General features: G+C 40.5%; 1 protein-coding gene across 8 annotated transcripts in view; it reads right to left on the bottom strand.

Moving 5' to 3' along the window:
• Window positions 1-19,365, bottom strand: part of LOC141772362 (arf-GAP with coiled-coil, ANK repeat and PH domain-containing protein 3-like) — an 86,040-nt gene that overhangs the window by 18,365 nt on the left and 48,310 nt on the right. For 6 of the 8 annotated variants that reach the window (XM_074643266.1, XM_074643269.1, XM_074643265.1 and 3 more), the window contains exons 5-10: window positions 12,371-12,429; window positions 11,805-11,988; window positions 8,469-8,513; window positions 8,264-8,359; window positions 7,684-7,758; window positions 5,693-5,704 (exon numbers count right to left, since the gene is read on the bottom strand). In XM_074643266.1, coding sequence (XP_074499367.1) covers window positions 5,693-5,704; window positions 7,684-7,758; window positions 8,264-8,359; window positions 8,469-8,513; window positions 11,805-11,988; window positions 12,371-12,429 — 471 coding nt within the window. The remainder of the gene's footprint in view (window positions 1-5,692; window positions 5,705-7,683; window positions 7,759-8,263; window positions 8,360-8,468; window positions 8,514-11,804; window positions 11,989-12,370; window positions 12,430-19,365) is intronic. The other 2 variants (XM_074643268.1, XM_074643271.1) reach the window with 1 other exon arrangement.

The raw sequence follows: 19,365 nt of genomic DNA, 5'->3' as shown, positions 1-19,365 counted from the left end.
ATAACAGGGTGTGTGTGTGTACACACACAGCAGCTCCCAGCACACCATTAACTACTTATTGCATGTTTGAATAATAGAACGACTCGCTGCTCTCCACCATATCATCATTTTAACTTGTATACATGTGCAAAAAATAAAAGGGTTGAATTACAGCACATATGAGAGACACAACGGTTTAGTCATTGACCTTCATCAGGCATCAAATCTACAATTTGAAACAGGAAGTATACTATATATACTTAAGTATAAGTACGTAACAATCTTTTAAAATGAGGGACTAAATCTTAAAACGGCACATCAATAAATCAACAAAAATATCCTTAAAATGAGACAAACAACACGTCGGAAACCGCTGAATACAAATGAAAGGAGGAATGCACCGATTGCAAAATTATGGGCCGATACATAACATTTGTTTTAGCCGACAGTCGAAACCGATGTTTTGTTGGTATTTATTTTGTTGTCATTTATTCCCCCTTTGGTGCCAGGGAAACAAAGACATCTTCATTATAAAAAAAGTCATTCAGCCCTTCATTAATATCTTGAATGAGCACAAATTAAATCATTTATGAAACAAGCTTTAATATTACCTTTTTTCACATGAAAAATAACTGCTTCAAAAGCCCCTTAAGCCTGTATACAACTACCTACTCAATGAGAGGAATTCAGTTTTCAGTATTTACACAGCCCAACAAAAACATTTTGTGAAACATAAATGAAATGTCACTAAATCAGCAGGCACAAAATGAATGCAACATCTTATTTGCAGATAGGCCGATTGCAGTCAACGAAGCAAAAACCATCCAATACCGGTGTTCAGCCGATAAATCGGTGCATCCCTAAGATTTTTAAACTATAAAAGAATTGGCGATGCAAAAATAATCGATGGTTCAAAAAAGGTGCAAGGGGAGGCAATAAACAGTCCAAATATCATAACCAAACTGTTATCTTCATAACCTTTACGAAAAACAAATTATACACCTATTCATAACAAAAAGAAACAATATAATCAAGTCCTGATACGGAAATATGAAGTAAAAAGTCCAATACTACACAAAATATGCAGGAATTCAACCTTTTTGTCCACATGATTGCATTTTCCTTTGCTTCTATCCACCAGTGTGCATTAGATAACACTTATTTTAAAATGTACACATGCGTCACCGAGCATTACACCTGGGAACTCCAAACATTTTCGGATTTCAACGAGAGAGAGAGAGACTGTGCCGAGGGAAAGTAATGGCAGGGAGTCAGAGAGGGAGAAATGAAGAGAGTAAGTATAGTTGTGATAGAAAGCCTTTAACAGTTACAGCAGTACAACTTCTCTTGCTTTACAACCCCTACACGTTTCTCTAAAGGCATGACAACAAATAATCAGAAAGATAATCACTCCTAGAATAAAGTTAAATATCATGATAACCAAAACGAGAACATGCACTAAAGTAACAAACAATCCAATGTGATGCAAATCAACCCACCAAACTGTGGTCCCAACGGCAAAGGATCTTCATTTTCAAACGTTTAGTGTGTTCCAGCAACATCGAAAAGCACAAAAAAGGCAAAAAAAAATAAATATAAATCGACTCCTGAAAAGCAGATGTCTCAGAGTAGAAGCATGTCTGCCTTCACTCTCTCACAGCGGAGGTTAACGCATCGTTTCACTGCAGTGCGGTGCGTAATTCCAACACTGACATGTGTGCCGTCCACTACAGCTGCCTGCCTGTCGCCCTCTGAGCCTCTCTGGGATTAGGACAAATTAGCATACAGCTGCCAAAGTATCCGTGGCAGGGTGCTGTGGAAGAATAGTGGACTACACTATGTAGTACTGTAGCTACTCTCCACCCAAAGACAAGCTTTGACACTTCAGTTTTACAACTCCCTAAACACACCTCCCTCGCTGAGGAAGGTGGGAGTTTCAGTCCCCTGTTGACCCAGAGGGAATCTATCTGGCAGGCTGCCCACATCACCAAACAAATACTACTCAGGGCTTTGATTTACTCTCTACTCACAACTAGTATTGAATCTGTAAGAAGTGGATGCAGCTTACCTTCAGCTGTCAGACGCCTCTCTCTTTTTTTTTTAATACAACATCACAAACATGCAAGGCAACACTGAAACAAGATGTGCACTGGGTGGTACTCTGCAATCTCTCAAGCCTACAACAAAGACCATCTATTTTTAATGATGCCACGTCACGCAGACGAAAACTGAACATCAGTGAATTATTGAACAAGCTGGGAAACAGCGGCTTCCAAATGTTTGGAAGCAAGTAAGCAAATTGTTGTGTTGTGTCGTGTGCAGCAGCAGAAACACTGGATGATGCAGACAACATGTCCTGATGCTTCGTCCACCTGCTGCCGTACTGTAACGCAGGTCGACCCGCAGGCTGTATGCTGCAGAGCGCCAACGCCAAATGCTGAGCCCAGTTGGTAGCACTGATTACTGCTGTGATGTTTGTTTATCTTCTACAGGATCCGTCTGCGTCTCATTATCGCTACAAGCTTTCATCTGTTGCAGACCGGCTTTGCGCCGTCTTGCTGAACATACCTGCCTGACATCTGCTCTTCAGCTAAACCTCAACAGACCTGGTCGACTTCACTAGAAAAGTTACTAAAGCCCAGAGAAAGTCTTTTCAAATACTAGGCATTGATCATAAGAGACAGTTCACAGTCTTAGTAATAATAATAATAATAATAAATTGGATTTATATATCGCCTTTCAAGAAACCCAAGGAGGCTTTACAAAGAGGGCCAGGTCTTCTGTGATTCAACAACATACAGCACAAACTGTGGTGATCGGACAATCTCAAGTTAAAGGGATAGTTTGGGTCTGTGCGGTAACTCCTGTCTGTTTCTCCAAACTGGGGGCGTGCCGACCGTCATCTACTGGAGGAGTACTTCATACAACCCCAGTTCAAAACACCCAAACTATCCCTTTAATGCTTAAATTAAACAATGAGATTTAGCAACAGTCCTTGGGGGCAAATGTGAACACAGATCGACGGCTACTCGAGCACTTCACTTGGACACAGTTCTCTCTGTGTACAGCTGGAAATAAGGTTTTCTCTGACTCCTCTAATGAGTTGTGTTTGAGTGCAAAAGGCATGTTGAGGATGAGGAGATTCAGACCTTTCTTCCTCTGATGACCTCATCTAACGAAGGCCCCAGGGCTGAAACGTCACGATTTTATGAATAAATGTGTTGTTCGTCTGCATAGCAAGTGTTGCACCTCCTTTTTCTCTCCTGAAGAATGAGAATATTTCAAACAACTTCTGGGGCGGCTTTTGGCTTCTCCACAGGGAATGTCATGGGAAGTTTTTCTGATGATATAATGTTTTTAGAGCTGCAGCTATTAGTCAAAAAATGAATTAGAAAATTAATCAGCAACTATTTTGATGAATCGATAAAGAGATAATTGTTAGTTGCAGCATTAAATCTTATCAAAATCTTTTTATATATACTTACATTATGTATATACATTTATTTATGTACTGTACTGTATATCTCCTGAATGTTCACATCTGTATAGAGATGTGCTGTTGTTGTCTATCATAAAACGCACCACACAAACAAACATATTCAATCATGTTTTCACTACAACATTCATCTGGCGTTTCAAGCAGTAAAAATAACTCCAGTGACGCACACGAGGGGCGGCACGTAGCGCTGCGCTGCTGATGTAAACGTAGGAATATAGAATAGCGGGATGAACTGACTGCCTTGAACAGGACTTCTCCATTAAATCTGTGGTTAAAAATGAATGGTTCTGGCATTTAGATGCTTTTCGCTGCACCGTGCGCCCAGACCGCAGTAGTGACAGTTGAAGCACTTTCCCTTTCTACTCTCCTGTTTTTTTTTTATTGCTTGTACTGAGTAAAGGCTGCCCGTTTGCCCTGTGTAAGTTTACACAAGGCTTATTGCACATGCTCGATGTGCCGAGGAAGAAAAGAAGCAAGGGGGGGTGGGGGGGAATCTATCTTTAAAGGGAGGAGAGAAGAATAACAAAGTAGGCCATGCTGTTCTAGAAGCAGCGAAGGTTAAAAACTACAAAATACAATGACATGCTGTGCATGAATAAATATAAAATATATCTCAAATCTGTCATGTAATATTTCCGATTCAGAAAAATTGCATGTTAATTGTAATGCAAATAGAATGAGATGAACAATTACACTGTTATCTATCTATCTATGAAGTAAAAGTAGCAATACCACTGTGTAGAAATACTCTGTTACAAGTCAAAGTACTGCATTCAAACTCTTCCTTAAGTAAGACAAACAAAATATTGGCGTTAAAATATACTTAAAGTACTAAAAGTAAAAGTACAAGTCCATATACTGCCGGGTAGCTTAATCTATAATAATATTAGGGCTGTCAAAGTTAACGCGATAATAACGCGTTAACGTAAATTTGATTTAACGCCATTAATTTTGAGGAGGTTAAATAACGCTATGAAGTTACACAAAATTTTGGCGAGTTAAAAAATGGCATGGCCATTTCCAAAGGGGTCCCTTGACCGCTGACCTCAAGATATGAGAATGAAAATGGGTTCTATGGGTACCCACGAGTCTCCCCTTTACAGACATGCCCACTTTATGATAATCACATGCAGTTTGGGGCAAATCATAGTCAAGTCAACACACTGACACACTGACAGCTGTTGTTGCCTGTTGGTTTTGAGTTTGCCATGTTATGATTAGAGCACATTTTGTTATGCTAAATGCAGTACCTGTGAGGGTTTCTGGACGATATTTGTCATTGTTTTGTGTTGTTAATTGATTTCCAATAATAAATATATACATACATTTGCATAAAGCAACATTTGCCCGCTCCCGTGTTGATAAGAGTATTAAATACCTGACAAATCTCCCTTTAAGGTACATTCTGAACAGATAAAAAATGTGCAAATGGGGGGGCTGGAGCCGATCCCAGCTGACATTGGGCGAAGGCGGGATACACAGTGGACAGGTTGCCAGACTATCACAGGGCTGACACAGAGACAGACAACCATTCACACTCACATTCACACCTACGGGCAATTTAGAGTCAACAGTTAACCTGCATGTCTTTGGACTGTGGGAGGAAACCGGAGAACCCGGAGAAAACCCGCGCTAACACGGGGAGAACATGCAAACACCACACAGAACGGCCCCTCTTGCTGTGAGGTGATAGTGCTAACCACTGCACCGTGCAGCCCCAATCCTGCGATTAATGTTATTAAATATTTTAATTGATTGACAGCCCTAGTAATAATATATCAGAATTCATTAGTTGATTTATATTTTGTATTAATAATAGTGAATCTACAAAGTAAATAACTGTCTGATGTTGTCAAATGAATGTAGTGAAGTAAAGAGTACAATATTTGCTAGTATAAAGTAGCATAAAATGGAAATATTTTAGGATTGTAGTAAATGTACTTAGTTACTTTGCACCACTGGCAGTAGGTGATGTAACAGACGGTTTCTATACAGGCCAATCAAACAAAGCCCCGTTTCACTTCAGCTCGCCCTCAAGGCTTTTTGGAGTCCGACTACAGCTTGAAGAAAACTTCAAAGGGGTTTGTTAATGTCCTGTACTAACACCAACGTGGGCTACGCTGCACCCTCCCGCACCCCCAACACACGAAACCAAAGACACCTTTCAAGGAAAAAGGAAAATTCAGATGGGAAAACAAATGTAGGAGCACTCACCTGCATGAGGGTCTGAGAGGAGAGGAGATGGTGGCATTGGGAACATATGAGCAGAAGAAAAGACAAATACAGCGTTAGGACCACCACACTAGTTTAGGTGGGGATAATACAATAATCTTCCAGCCTCAATGCACCTCTGATTATCCTCCTTACTGCTCTTCCAGCAATGAAGCTGCCGACAAAAAACATCACGCGTCACCACCACAATATTTTCATACCCTGCAGATTTTAATGTGGCTTCAACTCCCTGACCTTGTTAAATTACTACTACAGTACACGTCCCTTGGTGATGGATGGTGCATGAGGCTTAGTGTCTAACAGCTCTGGCAAAAACAGATCAATAACTGGCCCCACATGTGACCCGGCCCTTCCCCGTGGCTCTATCCACAGCGCCCGGAGGGAGAGCGCTGACCGGAGCTGTCTGACAGATGGTCACTGATCCTGGGGTACACGGGAGCCAGACGCGGGCCTGGCGCTGGAAATGAGGCTTTCTGAATTATTAACTAACAAGATGTCAGACAGGGAGTGCACCCTACCCTACCCTTTATGTATTTGAGCACCAAGAGAAAATATACTCACAGAGCCTATTTGAATCCATCCAATATTTTAGATATTTCACTAAAAACGACAAATATGAAGTCATGGTGGTGCAAGACAAAAAGTCAAGGGATCCCTAAAGTCAGTAGGATGCATCCTCTGGGGAACATGAATGTCTCTACACAATTTGACATCAATCCAATTAATATTTATCGAGATATTTCAGTTGCCAAAAATGCTCAACAAACCATACGGTCAGCACTTTGCCAGACTAAGAGCACTTAGAGAGGCTCCTGCTTATATATCAGCACAAACAGTAGCTAACGTGCTGACGATCAGACAACAGTGGGATTAATATCTCTTAAAAACACTTAATTCCACCTGATTTAATGCTTAAATCAATGCCTGGACCTTGTTAGGGGGGATTAATCAAACACCTCCCAGCTGCCCAGGTCTAATCCCTCCCCAGTCACAACAGATGCACTGGGCCAGGTGGCAGACTGGGCCTTGGAGGTGAGATGTGAGCACATTAACGCCCTGTTAGACTCTCAGAACAGCTCAGTATCAACATACCAACTGAACGGACAAAGGGGAGATTCTTCAGGGTCAAAAACCTGCATGTGTAACTGTCCCAGTCATTTGCTTGCAGGGAAATACTAAAGACAAATAAACATGAAAGGGTTTGCACTCTTGAGTCCAGGGTTTTCAAGAAGTAGTGTGGCGTCAGGTGTGTGTAGCCAAGATTAACATCTCATAGGAAATAATGACTGCACACTGACCAAAAAGTTAGAAGAGGCTCCTCACAAGCTGAAGTTGTGCTGACGATGGTGCTATGCCTGAAACCTTAACTTTTTTTTATCATATTTCTTTCACATGTAATAAATTGATTATTTTTGTATCTACTTTTTTTCCTATGAGAAAGAAAATAGTGAAGCCATATCAGGGTTTCTGCAGGATTCTACAATTTAGACCTTTACGACCTTTTTAACACCACATAGAACGCAATTTAACTTTAACTGTTTCAAACCGGCCAAAGTATGACAGTATAGCTTGGTATTAATTATTATTATATCACATTTTATTCAGTCCTTCCCACCAGCATATAACAATAATTCCTAATGATGTAATTAATTAAATCAACACAGCATGGACCGGGATGAGCAGCAGAAAATAGATTTATGGATTAACAAATTAAAACATATCATTCATATTCCAGTTCATTTAAATTTGAGCTCAAATTGACACGTGTTCATTATGAGACAATAACATCTCTTTACAGCACACAATCGGATACAAAAACATTAAAACTAACGTTTCTGCCTACAACAATTTTGTAAATTAAATTTAGGACCTCCTTTTTGAGGAAACCGAATTTAGGCTTTTCAAGACCTGCAAATATTTGGTGGAATTCTTTATATTTTTATTTAGTAGATATAAAACAAACAGGAACTCACCCTCTGCTGAATGGTTGCATGTTTATGCTCCATTTCCCTCTTCTCCATGGCTGAATCAATCACCAGCTGATCCAGCTGAAAGTCCGTCCAGAGACAAATATGAAAAACAAGTTCAGTGTCTCTGATGAGACATCCAGCCAAAGGTACATCCGGTGAAACTCTCCATTTTGCAGTGAGATAATTCTAACATATATAGCAGTAAAGGCACTGTCAGAGAGGCAAAGGGTGATTCAGAGAAGCTGACTGCAACAGTTTCCACTTGCAAACACAGGCTAAGCCTCCAATGACATGTTAGGTCAGTGTTTTATAATGGAGCATCGATTCTCCTGCAGCAGTCAACCTGCTTGTTAGTCCACAATAACATGTTTGTGCACCCATAAAACACTGTTTTGAACTATAATGAAGCCTTTCTATTGAATGCGAAGGGGGAGCTTTTTATTCGGTACAATACACCCCACAAAATCACATCAACAATCCAACGTATCGATCAACAATGATGATCAAACCAGTTCAAATGAAGACAGAGCGCCTGGGGAAGTGACGCAGCTCAGCTGAGCGGTGATGAAGATGCTTTGCTCACCTCAGCAGCCAGTTTCTTCATGTACGGGTCGATCTCATCCAGCAGGTTGTAGCCCTGCTGGAACAGCGAGTACTGGGCGTGCATGAAGGACAGCATCTGGGTGGGACAGAGGCAACGTTATGAAGTGCTACGACCCTGCGGATGACTCTCTTTTTGTGTGTGGAATACATTATAAAGATGTTTGTGTGTGTCTGCATTGACTTACAGCATCTAGGATCTCAAATTTCTTCTTTGCCTGGAGGACATTGATCTGCAAAAAAAAAGAAGACAGACATGTGTTTCTAGATGTAAATAATAAATTAGACTGTCTGGAGTTTTGATTATTGTTTTGATGATATCCACAACAATACAACACATTTGACACCTACAGGCTGTTGAGATAACTCCATCTAGTGGACAATATTTGCCTTTCTAGTACTGTACTTATAGTACTGTACAAATTTGAGGTACTCGTACTTTACTTGAGTCTTTTCTTTTCATACCACTCTCTACTTCTACTCCACTACATCTCAGAGGGAAATATTGTACCATTTACTGCACTACATTAATCTGACAGCTTTAGTTAGTTTGCAAATTAAGATTTCTGCATACAAAACATACAAAGAGCTTATCAAATATGATGTATTTTTAATAATGTTGAGGTTTTTACTGTTGGTTTTGGACAAAATAAACATTGTGAAGGTGTCCCTTTGGGCTCTGGCTCTAATTGCGACGGCGTTTCCCGCTATGTTCAGAGTTTTAACAAACCAAACAATGAATCAATTAATGGAGAACATATCCAGCAGATTATTCCAATAATGAAAATAATCATAAGTTATTATTTCAAAATGATCTCCACCTCAACCAACTACCACAGTAAAGATCCTGCTTTTACATTAATGCATGAGTAATAATAATCTAATGATAGAATATATAATAGTATAACAGCCACAGGGGGCATTTATCTGCATTGAGTACTTTGACTTTTTTTAAGTACGTTTTCTTGATTATACTTAAGTACTTTTACGTAAAGCTGCAGTAGGTAATTTTGAGCAAAAATGATAAAAAGCTATTTTTATAAAACTGACTATATCCTGACAGTAATGCATGAGATAATCTGTAAAAGAAATCCTGCAAACTGCCATTATGAGCACAGGAAGACACAAAGGAACATGATTTATTTTACAGATTATCTGTCTCATGCACTACCGTCAGGATATAGTGACTGTTTTAAGTAACATTTTCAATTTCATAGTGTGGTATTAGTACTTTTACTCAAGTAGAGAATACTTCCTCCACCACTGCAAACCACCATAAATCCCATTACATGTGAACAGTAGAAGTGGAAAAAAACCACACTGCCATAAACACACATAGTGCCTATGGCATTCCCTGAGTTAAAGCCTTTGCATTGTACATCTTAACTGATGCAAATAACATTTTGTGCTACATTTAAGAGGTCACTTATACATATAGCGCATCTCCCCACAGCTTTGATCTTTTCTGCCTTGAGACACTTTCAATTAAGACTCAAAAGGGTAACGTGTCTGAGAGCAGTGAGAGGAAGCTGCCAGCAGACAGGACGAAGAATGGAAAAAGAGGGCAAGGCCATCACAGCGATCACACTGAATCAGTCTCTTTGTTCCCCCCGCGGGCACTCATGGGTAGGAGGTTACAACTTGTGGGCAAAATAAACTGCGTGGCGGCATATGAACGGAGTGGAGAATGAATCACACAGGAAGGAAGATGCACGCAGACATCGCTGCAGGCTAAAAGGGCTACGTCGCGGTCATTCCCCCGATTGTACAGGCGAGATACGTCTGTCTAGTCGGACTGTAAACGAATATATGAACAAATTTGAACATCATCCAAACATTTTACAGTAATGTTGGTCCCCTCCCCCCCCACTGATCTGTCACCCAATTCACACTATTTGCCACAAACGTCACGCTATTTCAGTTAAATAGAAACACACAGACGTCACACACACACACACACACACACACACTGCTACAATCAGTGTTTACAATGTGTGCAATCACTCTTTACAGTCGTATCAATATTCTCCAATATCCATCCATAATGTCCATAAATCTGTGTAGAAACCAAACAAAACAGGCACCCCCTAAACTGCCAGTATGCTTCTTCAGAAACCTACAATCCGACATTTACACTCCCTTCACTCCGTAATTGGTCAGCTGTGCGTTGAGATGAGACAGAAGCCAGGGTCTGCCCTCTTTTTTCATCCTCTGCACAACTATTTCTGTCACCTCTCACGTGAAAAAATGAGTGCACCACTATGAAAGCTTCCCACGAGAGACCGTCTGAAAATGTGCGCCATATTTAAACAATATCAGCCACTTCTCTACGACAGGCCGGCGTTTCACTCTGCCCTCATGTGTGTCTCTTTGAAACAGGTATCAACACTTTCCGAGGAGGTCGGACAACCCGTCGTATGAACTGATTCTGTTTGTAACGCAATCTTGGCTCATAGTCATCAGATTCAGACTTTTCCTTCAGTATCAAAGTAATCCAGGTGATTGTTGTCTGTACAGTGCAAAAAGGAACTGCTAGTCACCAAAGCACCATGACTTTCCATGATGCAGATTTGGCAAAATGTAAACAAAGAAGCTACTGTATAGGCTTAAAACATTGAGGATAGTTTGACATTCAATAATCAGCTATTAATTGAGTCATTGAATCACCAGATTTGTTTTGCAGTACTGGACAAAGCTTGGCTTGTGTTGAACGGATGTTCTTTTATCTCATGATCCGATATTGAAGCCTGCTACTTTGGTGACTGAACAGCAGACGGAAAACTAAGGAGTTGAAGTTAGGGACCGTCTCAAAAGTGCATGCAAAATAGCCAAGATCGCTTTTGTCAATAGCTTTTAGTTTCATAGACTCTTCTGCCTAACTTTACATTCACCTGGGCCTCGTCTTATCAAACCCAATATCACACGTGTAATAGACCCGCCTGTCCACCAGAGCATAGCATGTCAGTGTCACGTTTTGCCTCGCCGAGGCATCAATATTACAAATGCGTATGAAGGTGCAGTACCAGCAGGGGGCAACAAAACCACTCACTTAGGTTTAGGCAATACAACCACTTAGTTAGGTTTAGGAAAAACGTCATGATTCGCCTTAAAATAAGTACGTAAACTAAGTAAAATACGTACAGAAACAATGTAACATAAATACGGAAAACACGTCACCAACGTAGCTTACAAAACAAAACACTGGTCTCCTGGTCTCTTTTTTTGGGCTTAGTTAAGACTTGATTTTTTTCTGCTTTTCTGATGGTGTCCAGTTTAGACCCTGTCCCACATTTAGTATACATCCAAATATCGATATTTTTGTGACACAAACAGATATAGATACAATACAGATACAGACTAGCTTTACATAACTACCGTCTAGACGTTTATGTTTCCGTCAGGTAGCTTTAGCTAAGTTCACGTGTACGTGAAGGAAGATACAACGTCCTTGTATATATGAAATTGTACCTTTAGGAACATGCTGTATATTGTCAAACAAGGATTCATAGAGTCATTAGTCTAACCTGTAGTACGTAGTCCAGAGCGAGGTGTCGGAAGCACCTGCGAGTAATGCTGAGCGTGCCGGCGGCTTCCTCCACCTCGTGAGGCTTGTTCCTCGGCGCCTGAGCATTCTTCACCTGCGCTATTTCCAGATCCTCACGCACCCTATCGAAGTGCTTCTTGGTCTCCTTGAACTTCCGTACATCTCTGACAGACAGACACAGATGAGTAGTGAGACATCAGTAACTTTACACTGGATCACAAAACACTCTACAGCTCAGCTCAGAAGACAGCAGAATTACAGATTGTTGGATTATTTAAAGCCATCACAATGTCAATGTGAGCTCACAGGTAACCGGGAGGTTACACTGCATTGTTCATGATACGTCTGTGACAACATATCTGGGCTGAAAAAGGTTGTGCTGTTTAATATTTATAAAAGAGCAAAAAGGTTTTCGGGGGTAACAAGAGTATGCTTTTTAAAGGTTCAGGACTTTGTGGCTTTTTCGAGCTGTGTTGAATCTTTTATACATCTTAAAGTTCTGCAGGGAAACCTGACCGGGGAACCGTGAATAGCAGGTTTACTCACTCTTTCACGAAGTTGTGCAACTGCTGCTTTACAGACCGCTGAGCTTGATCAAACAGGATCTGAAACAGATGAGAAGAAGAGATTAGCAAGAAGACTTTGTACACAAACCCTTAACAGATTTGGTTTTCATTCATATCAAAACTAGAGCTGTAATGAATAGTCAATTACTATTGACTTCTGTTTTGATTGATTTTAATACAAGTAATTTTTCAAGCATAATGACAAATAATACCCAATCCCAGCTTCCCAAATATGAGGCTTTTCATTGTTTTATGTGATAGAAAACTGAATCTCTTAGGTTCCAACTGTTGGTTGATAAAAACAAGCTTTTCCACAATTTTCTAACATTTTATAGAGAAAACAATTAAAAGATGAATCAAGAAAACAATAGCAGATTAATCAATATTGAAATAATAATAAAAAATCATTACATTTGACTTGTTAGCAGTTCCACCTAAGAGACATTTCCCTCTAAATTTCTCTGGTCTCTTCTAAATAAATGCACGATGCCCAAAGGGGTCAAATTATCCAGTATTTCACAAAAAGAATCCAATGAATGAATAAAAGAAGTCTCTTCTTTCCTACCCCGTTAATCATCTCATGATCCCTCACATTTTTCAATATCTAACTGCATATATCAGTTACATCAGTACTTGTACTTTTGATACTCAAGTACATTTTGCTGATAATACTTCTTTACTTTTACTTAAAGGTCCAGTGTGTGGGATCTGGCGGTATCTAACGGTGAGGTGAGGAGATTGCAACCAACTGAATTACTTCTGCAAATAGTTCCCCTTAAATGTTACACACTGTTCCTTTAAGTAGGATATTGATTGCAGGACTTTTACATTAGTGTATTAATACTTTAAGTAAAGGATCTGAATACTTCTTCCACCACTGACCCAACAGTAATATACAAAATTAACACAGGGTCAAAACAACCAATTTATACTAGCTAAAGTGATTTTTAGTGTGACAAATAAAGATGTAGTTCCTCAACTATTATTTGATTAAGTACTTACTCAACCAATATAGCACAAAAAAATTGGGAAAAAAATTCTGCCAAATCTCATTCAAAGCAATACGACTTTTGGAGGGAAAACGACATTGTGCTGCAGTCAAACCATCTACAGTGTATTTCTAACCAACAGAGGGCGACAACACATCGCTTTATTTTCCCCACATGATGCATGCAAACAATGCAAATTAGCCTTTAATGCCTGTTGGAATGAACGGTGGAGGAATGTCACTCCGACTCAAGCTACACCCGCTGCAACACAATAACACTCTGCCGTCTTTTAGGTGTTTTACATTCAAGATCCCTCCTCCTCTCTTTCACCCTCTGAGCACATCCTCTGTGATCGCTCCTGCCATGCTGCTTCTGCTGCTTCTGCTGCTGCTGCTAAATAGGTCACTCGGGCAGAGAGGGAGGGAGGAAGTGAGTGAGAGGGAGGAGAGGAGAGGAGAGGAAAGGAGGCTTTTGGTACAATGTGACACTGCGGAGTCTGCATCCGACGCAGGCTGCAAACCCACTCAGACGAATTGTCGGTGCCCACGTGCTATCGCCATAACTGAGCAGCTAGATTGGTTAAAGGGTTTGAACCCTCATCCGGTCTGAATAATTGGATATACAACTGGGTGTGTGTGGATAAGAAGATTTGCAAGGCCCTATAAAACTAAGCTTATTGGCGTTTAAACTCAGGGATTACAGGCGCTGATGATGAGTAAGACACTTCTCTATAGCTGCCACTGCAGGCGGTGTACAGAGGGAGCCACTAACCAGCACTTTGACTTGACCAGGCTTCAAAATAAAAAATGTGGCTGTGAGGGAAGTGGTCATCCCATTCCTGCAAGCAACTCTAAAAGAGACGTGTTTGTTTTGATGGTGGGTTAAGGCTTCATTTTACTGCTCTATAAACCCGCTGGGTCCAAATAAGTGTGAGAGTGGAACAACGAAGCAGCCCTCCCATCCTGTTTGTTGCTCCATCACATCAGAAACCATCCACTTTACTGACCAGCAAAGGAATTCCTCCAATGCTGCAGCAGACGCTGTCTTATCCAACCTCGCCAGTAAGACACTAACAGGTGACCAACAACCTTTGTAGTCCAATGAATAAAGAGTGCCATGTTCAAAGACCATCGGGTTTGACTGCAATGGGGTTTGATTGTGCATGTGTGTGTGGTCAATCTGTTTTCCTGGACGCATTTTAAAAAGCGCAAGTGAGTTGAGCACCAATCGAGGTCTCCCACAAACACGCAAGGACTCAAAACAGAACCAGCAGGGCAGCGGCGCGCAGCGGCCATAAACACCCGGGTGTAAGATTAAGTTGGGCACCGTGCAGACAGGACTGAGGTGTACGGAGGCTCAATGTAAACCACCAATCTTTAAAAGCAGTCAAGTCAACAAGCACAAGGTTCGTGAGTGCGTGTGTGAGACAGAGTGGTGGCAGGAAAACTGCTGTGAGACTTCCTGGCTCTGGGGGTAGTGTAGCCTGTAGCATTCCTGAGCTGCCTTTGTGGCAAGTTGACACCCTACTTTCATTGGACAAGATGCCAGAGGGTGTCTCTGATGTGAACTACCCGGACAGCAGGATTAAGAATGCACCACTTAAAGGAATGCAATATGCCTAAAGGAGTATTGTTGGTCTGACGGTCATATCATTTGTGAAATATCTTGAAATATTGGATGCAGTGCCATGAAATTAGGACATTCGGGGTCCCCAGAGGTTTATTGCTCATGACTTTGTTTCAGTCATGTTCAAATTATGAATGAGATCCCTTTTTGTTGTGATTTTTAAATTTGACTATCATAACATTTTATTCTCACATTTAACAGACAGGTCAACACACATAATAAAGTTGGAATGTGGTCAAACGAAGAAAACAACTGTCAAACATGTTGTAAGTAAGTAAATACATTAGGGATATCTGGCACATCTTCCATGACCTGATATCAGAGCTGAGGAATGAGACGGCTACAAACACCCTCACAATGGACTACTGTACTGTCTACCAGTTTGCCTCTCATTCCACAGACATGTTGGGACACAGACGGATCTAATAAAAGCAGTCAAGCAATTATCTTAAGCCAAATTGGTTGATCTGTGCACAAGGGTAAGCAAACAACTGTCAAATGAGATGTCAAAATGTCAAATGTGGCAAGAAGAACTGTTGTTTTTAGACTTTATATCCAGGAAGGTTGTCTGATCATACCTGGACAAACCCTGCTTCATTCAGTCAGACGGTCTTTGGTTATAGCATCAGAAGAACAGGATTTACTACTCTGCTTATTTTAAACCAAAACAGAAAGTACACTGAAGTATACACTCAACTGCCACTTTATTAGGTACACCTGACCTGTGTAATCTTATGCAATTCAATACAACTGTTCTGCCATAAAGTCAGATGTTAATTCAGTTATATATTTTAGCATTGAGGTCATAGTGAGTAATGGTGTTATATTGCACTACATTATATTGAGAGAGTTTCTAATATTCCTCATCTAAATGAATTAGGGCTGTCAAGGTTAATGCAATAACGCGTTAACGCAAATTTGTTTTAACGCCAATAATTTCTTTAACATGTTAACGCAACTTGCAATTTTTAGGTTGTAGCGGACTCAGTTTTAAAGCCAGAGTGAAGATACTGGCATATGAAACTAGAAAACCTAAAAAATCCATTGGTATCAACCATGTCATACTAGCTTGTCAGGAAGGAGGATAAATAACGCTCCAAACTTCCGCAACATTTCGGCGAAGAAAAAACTGGCATGGCCATTTTCAAAGGGGTCCCTTGACCTCTGACCTCAAGATATGTGAATGAAAATGGGTTCTATGGGTACCCATGAGTCTCATCTTTACAGACATGCCCACTTTATGATAATCACTGACACACTGACAGCTGTTGTTGCTTGTTGGGCTTGAATTTGCCATGTTATGATTTGAGCATTTTTCTCATGCTAAATGCAGTACCTGTGAGGGTTTCTGGACAACATGTGTCATTGTTTTGTGTTGTTAATTGATTTCCAATAATGAATATGTACAGACATTTGCATAAAGCAGCATATTTGTCCACTCCCATGTTGATAAGAGTATTAAATACCTGACAAATCTCCCTTTAAGGTACATCTTGATTCATTAATTTGCGATTAATCGCTATTAACTATGGACAATCATGCGATTAATTACCATTTTAATTGATTGATTGACGGCCCACATATGAATAGGAACGACAAACAAAATAAACACCTCCCAATATAATGTAGTCCACGACAACATCTCCTTTAAATGTAGCCTCAATATTGAATATGTATTTGAAGTTACACATGAACATTATAACCTTTGTAAAGAAAGTTATGGCAGGGCTGTTGTATTGAATTGTAATAGATTATACCCTATAAAGTGGCCACAAAGTGTGTATGTAAGGAGAAACGGCAATGTAACACTAGAATAACGTGGAACCTATTGCCTATATTGCCTTTATTGTCCATTGATCTATCGTGTGGTGAATCTGTCCTTCAGCAAATGCAGATCAAAATTCCTAGCATTCATACTGTTCAAGGGCTTCAAGCCTAATCTTATCATCCAGAAGCTCAACGACCGGCTGTCAATATGAAGTATTTTAAGAAACACAATATCACCAAAGTGTTAGGACAGTGTTTAGTTAGGTATCAGTTTCTCTGTCAGGCCACTGTGCTCCCTTTTTAACACACATTTTAATATATATTTACTCTCTGAACAAAGGACAGTTGTAGTCTGTAAGGAATGAGAAGGATTGCAACTGCAGACAGAAATGCCTTCCTGCTGCGTCTTTCTTTGTTTCCAAATATAACTGAGAGACACTAGCGTTGGCATACCACATGGGAATTTACTCATTCAGTATGTACAGCCCTCTGCATGAGCATAGCTATTGTATTCAAATGATTTAAATCGGGTAATTGTATGTATGTAGCTGAAAATGTAATTACAACCTAAATTCCTCCCTTCCATACATTCCCTCTCTCTCTACTGTAAATAGCCTTTAGCGGCTCAGATGTTCGTCTCTCTTTGCATCTGTGTGTCAGTCTCCCCTCATTTCTAATGGATGTTCAGAGACTCAAACATCAGTCAATAATTTATTGAGTATTCATATGGAGTTTCATGCTTGAGTTAAACAGAGAGAGTTAAAAATCTTGGCCTGATTTCTGCCCATATTGTGAAATCTTTGGAAGGCAAAAAGACGCACAGGCTCGGAGCTAAAGTAAAAAAAAAAAAAAAAAAAGGAGCTATACTTGGCTTGACCTTCATACAAACAAAGCCTGTTTGTTCTGTTGTGTGGTGCCGAACTGGCAAGAGAGAGCCAAGCGATCAGGAAACGGAGGGAAGCGAGGGCCAGGACTCTTTTATAACATTCCTGGATCTGTGCGTTTGCCTGTCTGAGCTCACGTCCTTGTACACGTTCAAATCTATGTGTTTATTTTACGGGTTTTTAAAGGCATCCGAGCATGGCCGCGACAAGGGCAGTTGGCACTCAGCGGCCCCATTTGTACGGTGCCATTTCGTATTCTGAGGCGCGGTAGCAGCTGCGTGGCGGAAGCATGCACGCAGAGGGACATCCGTCACAAGTAGCAGATATAACCATCATCATGTCTTATTCATTGGAGCGCTGCTGGAGTCCCTCGGCTACAGGGGCGCTGAATGCACATGGTGTCTCTCCTGATTAAAATAGTGAATATGTAAAAGATGTCAACATAAAATGTTAATAAAGGTCTTTCATATCAGTGGATCACAAGGCGGCGTTAAGGTCACATCGTTGAAAATATTATCATTCCTGTGAAATCTTTCATCTCAGGGGAATCCCTCTTATCGCTACATACCCCCCCCCCTCCTGCTCTGCTCTGCTTTTACATCAAACTAACAAAGAAAACCTTTGAGAGCCAATCATATTAATGTCCAGTCAGACTCTTGGCTCTAATGGACAGGAGGGAGGGCGAGGGCTGAAAACCCAGCTGAGCTTACAGTGGCAGAGGCCAGCTGGTCCCAGGCCAGACCCTCACTCTCTTGTGGTCTCTAAAGTGTGGCACGCTGAACCAGACAAACAGAGGATCTGTCAGTCTGACAGAAACACTGACAGACTGACGGGAGCTCTGAAGTCTGCGTCTGAGAGGAAGCATGTAGACCTAAAACTGACAAAGCTCTAATATGAACACATTTACAAAAGTCCAGCAAAGAAAAAAGAACGCCTTTCCGATAAAACGAAAAAATGAACAATACTAGCTTCACGAAGCAGCTTTTCATTTGATTATTGCATTATATTTTGCAGGTGTTTTAGGGATCAGTAGCTCTCAAATATATTAATAATTTGTATTTTATTTGTAATTGTTTAATAAAAGTAAAAAGCACACAGAAAATGTGTGATTGCTCGCGGTACTAAATTCTGCTTTTTTAAAACCTGCGTTAATTGATTTTTTTGGCAACTTTGGCCGCAGAAACAAGCTGCAAACACAACATGGACACATTGTCACCTTATAAAGTCGATATGGGGAAGTTTACACATCCAGCAGTTAGGGAGCAACATAGTCATTTGATTCATTTGTTGTCATGTTTGTGTCCACCTGATGAATGTAAGTCCAATATTCACTCTCTTTTGTCTCTGACATGCAACAAAGGTCCCAAGGCTGGAATCGAACCCGGGACGCTGCGGTTATATGGCATGTGCTGTAATCACTCGGCTAACAAGGTGCTCTGATATTTATACTACTGTCCATACTGTATATATCTGACCTATAGTGTATATATACACCGTATTCATATCATGCCCTCAGATGTTTATTCTGTTTATATATTGCCATTACTTGTACTTTTACCCGCAGTGTGTATCTTTTTGTTCTAGTAGTACTTGCAGTAGTATGTGCAATGACAATAAAGTTGAATCTAATCTCTGTTACTTTCAACAACAACAATTTGGCAAGAGCCTTATTGTCTTGTTAAGTACATGCACATGCTTGTCTTCGATCT

The sequence above is a fragment of the Sebastes fasciatus genome, chromosome 8 (genome assembly GCF_043250625.1).
Source record: "Sebastes fasciatus isolate fSebFas1 chromosome 8, fSebFas1.pri, whole genome shotgun sequence".
Classification (NCBI taxonomy): Eukaryota; Metazoa; Chordata; class Actinopteri; order Perciformes; family Sebastidae; genus Sebastes; species Sebastes fasciatus.
The sequence above is the reverse complement of the archived record's forward strand: the minus strand, read 5'-3'. Positions and strand labels throughout refer to the sequence as shown.